This window comes from Sinocyclocheilus anshuiensis, unplaced genomic scaffold (genome assembly GCF_001515605.1).
Source record: "Sinocyclocheilus anshuiensis isolate Anshui unplaced genomic scaffold, SAMN03320099.WGS_v1.1 scaffold1014, whole genome shotgun sequence".
NCBI lineage: Eukaryota > Metazoa > Chordata > Actinopteri > Cypriniformes > Cyprinidae > Sinocyclocheilus > Sinocyclocheilus anshuiensis.
Window position 1 is genome coordinate 406,606 of NW_015540943.1, and position 3,589 is coordinate 410,194.

The window sequence follows — 3,589 nt, forward strand, 5'->3', positions numbered from 1 at the left end:
ATATATATATATTATATATATATATATATATATATATATATACAACAGCCCCTACATCACCACATGTTGTTTGGGAGGATTTCAAGGAAAGTCCTCTTCACTCATCAAAAAACCAACTCCAGCATATTCAGTTGTCAGACACGACTGGAACTTCAAATGTGACTGGCTTCTATGGTCAGAAGAAACTAAAAATGAGCTTTTTTTGCAGCAAACACACCAGATGGGTTTGGTGCAAACAGGGATAAAACGTACCCCATGTCCACGGTTAAATATACTGCTGGATCTTTAATGTTGTGGGCCTATGTTTCTTCCAGAGGTCCTGGACATCTTGTTCAGATACATGGCATCATGAATTCTATCAAATAGCAACAGATAAAAAAATTAAACCTGACTGCCTCTGTTAGAAATCGTATAATGGACCATGGTTGGATCTTCCATCAGGACAATGATCCAAAACGAACATCAGAATCAACACAAAAATGTGTCACTTAGCACAAAATAAAGCTTCTGCCATGGCCATCCCAGTTCCCTGACCTGAACCCTATAGAAAATGAGTGGGGTGAACTAAAGAGAAGAAGCACCATCATGGAGCTGGGAATCTGAAGGATCTGGAGTGATTCTGTGTGAAGGAATGGTCTCTGATCTCTTGTCAGGTGTTCTAAAACAACATATAGATGCTGTGAACGAGATCGGTCCACTGGTTAGTCAATTTATCCCGTCTCATAGCGCAACGTCACATGACTTTCTCAATGCGCATGGTGGAATTTATTCGGTAAATGTGTTTCCATCGTAGTTTATGCACATTTTTTCTTATCGGATAAAAAGTGCGCATGTGTGTTATGAGCATTTTTAGAATTAATGTTTAAGTTTTTTTTATGCAATATTCCATCATGCTGTCTGTCTGGAGCGGTGGTGACCAACCTTCGGCGGCTGCTCATCAGAGCTGAAGAAGACTTCATCAAGAGGAGCGGAGGAGACGTCTGTCATGGAGCTGCTGTGATGAAGCTCTCGACTGGGACACACGCTCACATTCTGAAACACACACAGCTTTCACTACGCTAACCGTGCTGCTCTGTGTCATTATCCAGACACTGCAGCTGGATTTGAAAAAACTGAAAAAGTGATAGAAAGCAAATCTAGCTGGAGATGTGAGCTGTGCTCGTACCGGTGGTTTGGCCGCTCTCTGCAGCGCTGGAGTACACGGACTGGAGCTGCTCCCTGATCCCAGACGAGACTGAACATGAGGAATTCTCACCGCCATACTGTTCAGATTCACAAGATGAGCCTCCAGCGACTCCAGTTTACCTGCCAGCTGAAGGCCAGAGTTTCACATCATCATCATCATCATCATCATCAGAGCTACTCAGTTGTGCGCATACGTTTTTTATGCACATTTTTAGAATGTATGCGCATCTTGGCGTTTCCATCCAGTGTTTTTTTTATGTGATAATCTAAAATGCCCATAAAAATAGGTGGATGAAAACATAGCTATTGATTATGTTAGATTTAATTAGACCTAAATTGTATCTAACCTTTGTGGTCAGTGCATGGTTGACATACCTTTGGCAATCTCTGTAATGCTGAGTGTGTGTTTGTGTTGGTTTGAGGGGTGATATGCTTTAGAGGTTTGGGGGTTTTCAGGTAAAGCTCTTGGTAGGAACCAGAGAGGCAAAGCAGCAAGAAGAGTCAACAGCCCAGCCACCACATAAACCAGCCACCAGGCCCCAACCCAGCGAGAGTCCTGAGGGGTGATGGTCACACTCTCTGATAATGAGAAGAAAATATTCAAATAAACAACATATCTGTTATATATATCACACCTGTATCCAATCACACCTGCTATCAGTTAGTGTCAGATCTCTGATTAAAGAACACATGAACCTCTCTGCTCTTAGTAGAGTTACTTACCTCCTGTTCATCTCAGACTTCCTTCTTTGAAAAATACTCTTTATCTTCATCTGTTGTCTTCATGTGTGGCTCCCATACTGGTTGTCCTTAAATTCAATATGTTCTTTCAGGTTAAACTCTTTTGTTATCATACATACCTGTTCACTGTCCATAACTTGCAATCAAGTAATACACCCAACTGCACTTGAGTTAACCATCAAACTGTGTGCGGTGTCTACCTGAAAGGAGACCAAGCCTTTTTCATTAAGCCAGCGGGATTTAAAAAATACATTTCCTCCATCTCAACGACAGATAGAGACCTGATCTTCGTCCTGGCCATCTCTTTCTCTGAGACCAATCATCCTTCCTTCTGTTCTGCCAGTGAGGTCTTCCCTAAGTCCCTTTTTCTAATCATACAGTAGATGCCACTCGTGGGCTATTCTTTCTGGTAACAGGAGGTTCCATTGAACCTTTTGTTTCGGCCACAAAGACCCAACCTGAAAACTCCTTCACTATTCCACCAGCTCCTCCATGGCATTTTCATCCATCAACTCCTCAAGGGTCCTTCTTTTCATTGGCTCTCTTTGGGTCACTCTTCCATCTGGTTTCACCAGGTTTCCTCCTTGCACTGGTTCCATCCAGACTCCTAGTCCCACCAGCTCCACAATGGCCTCTTGTGTTCGACTTCCCTAATTCAGTTTCTGCTGACTCCCCAGGGAATCCTTTTTTTCCCAGAGCTACCAGAGCAGTCTACTCTCCTGTTCAAATTCTACCAAGTCTCCTCTTCCATTGCCCACTCAGCCAAATTCTTTGAATCCTCCTATTCAGATTGCCTATCCTGGTTTGATTGCTCCACTGGGCTTTCCTAAGCCACATGCTTCACTGGCTCCCCTGAGGCCTCTTGCTCTACCAGCTCCCCATGGCCTTCTGTTCCACCATGGTGGTCTCCTGTTCCACTGTGATGGTCCCCTGCTCCATCAGCTCTGCCATGCTGGTTTCCTGCTCCACCGGCACAAAACAGTGTGGTCCCCTGGTCCAGAGCCAACCGAACCTCTGACCCTACCATTATATGCTATATTCATATACCATGGTATTTACATGGTACTCCAAGGTACGTTAAAGAGTAAGTACTACTGTGGTACATGTCAAAATAAAAATATGAAAAAAGAGTCCAGCACCACTTGTGATGAAGGGAACTTTAATAATTAAAAAAATAACATAATGTGTTTAATGTGTTTCGGCCTAAGAGCCTTCCTCAGGGCATTCAATACACATTTAAACATTCAAAAACACATCTTCATATTGGATTACTCATTCACAAATTAGCAACAGCTGACAGGCTTCACTCAAGAACCTTTTAAATTCCAAAAAAGAAAAAAGAGAAAATTTGATGGTTACATTCACAAAAATGTCTTGCAACAGGACTCTTTATATCCTTTCTATTTATTGCACTTCTGTGTTCTGTTATCCTTTCCTTTAATGAACGGTATGTTTCACCAGCATAAATTTTGTCACATGGACATTGAATTATATAAATCACATTATTTGTCTTACATGTTATAAAACTCTTGATATGGCTCGCAATTGCTCTTAGGCTGAAACACATTGGTATTTTTTAATTATTAAAGTTCCCTTCATCACAAGTGCTGCTGGACTTTTTTTTCATCTTTTTGTACAGTTTCTGTACTGTTTCCACGCACCT

The 3,589-nt window shown here is 41.9% G+C and overlaps 1 protein-coding gene across 1 annotated transcript in view; it reads right to left on the reverse strand.

Moving 5' to 3' along the window:
- Positions 1–3,589, reverse strand: part of LOC107689735 (solute carrier organic anion transporter family member 1C1-like) — a 16,269-nt gene that overhangs the window by 3,823 nt on the left and 8,857 nt on the right. Inside the window, exons 5-6 of the mRNA XM_016487867.1 lie at positions 2,802–2,917; positions 1,561–1,764 (exon numbers count right to left, since the gene is read on the reverse strand). Coding sequence (XP_016343353.1) covers positions 1,561–1,764; positions 2,802–2,917 — 320 coding nt within the window. The remainder of the gene's footprint in view (positions 1–1,560; positions 1,765–2,801; positions 2,918–3,589) is intronic.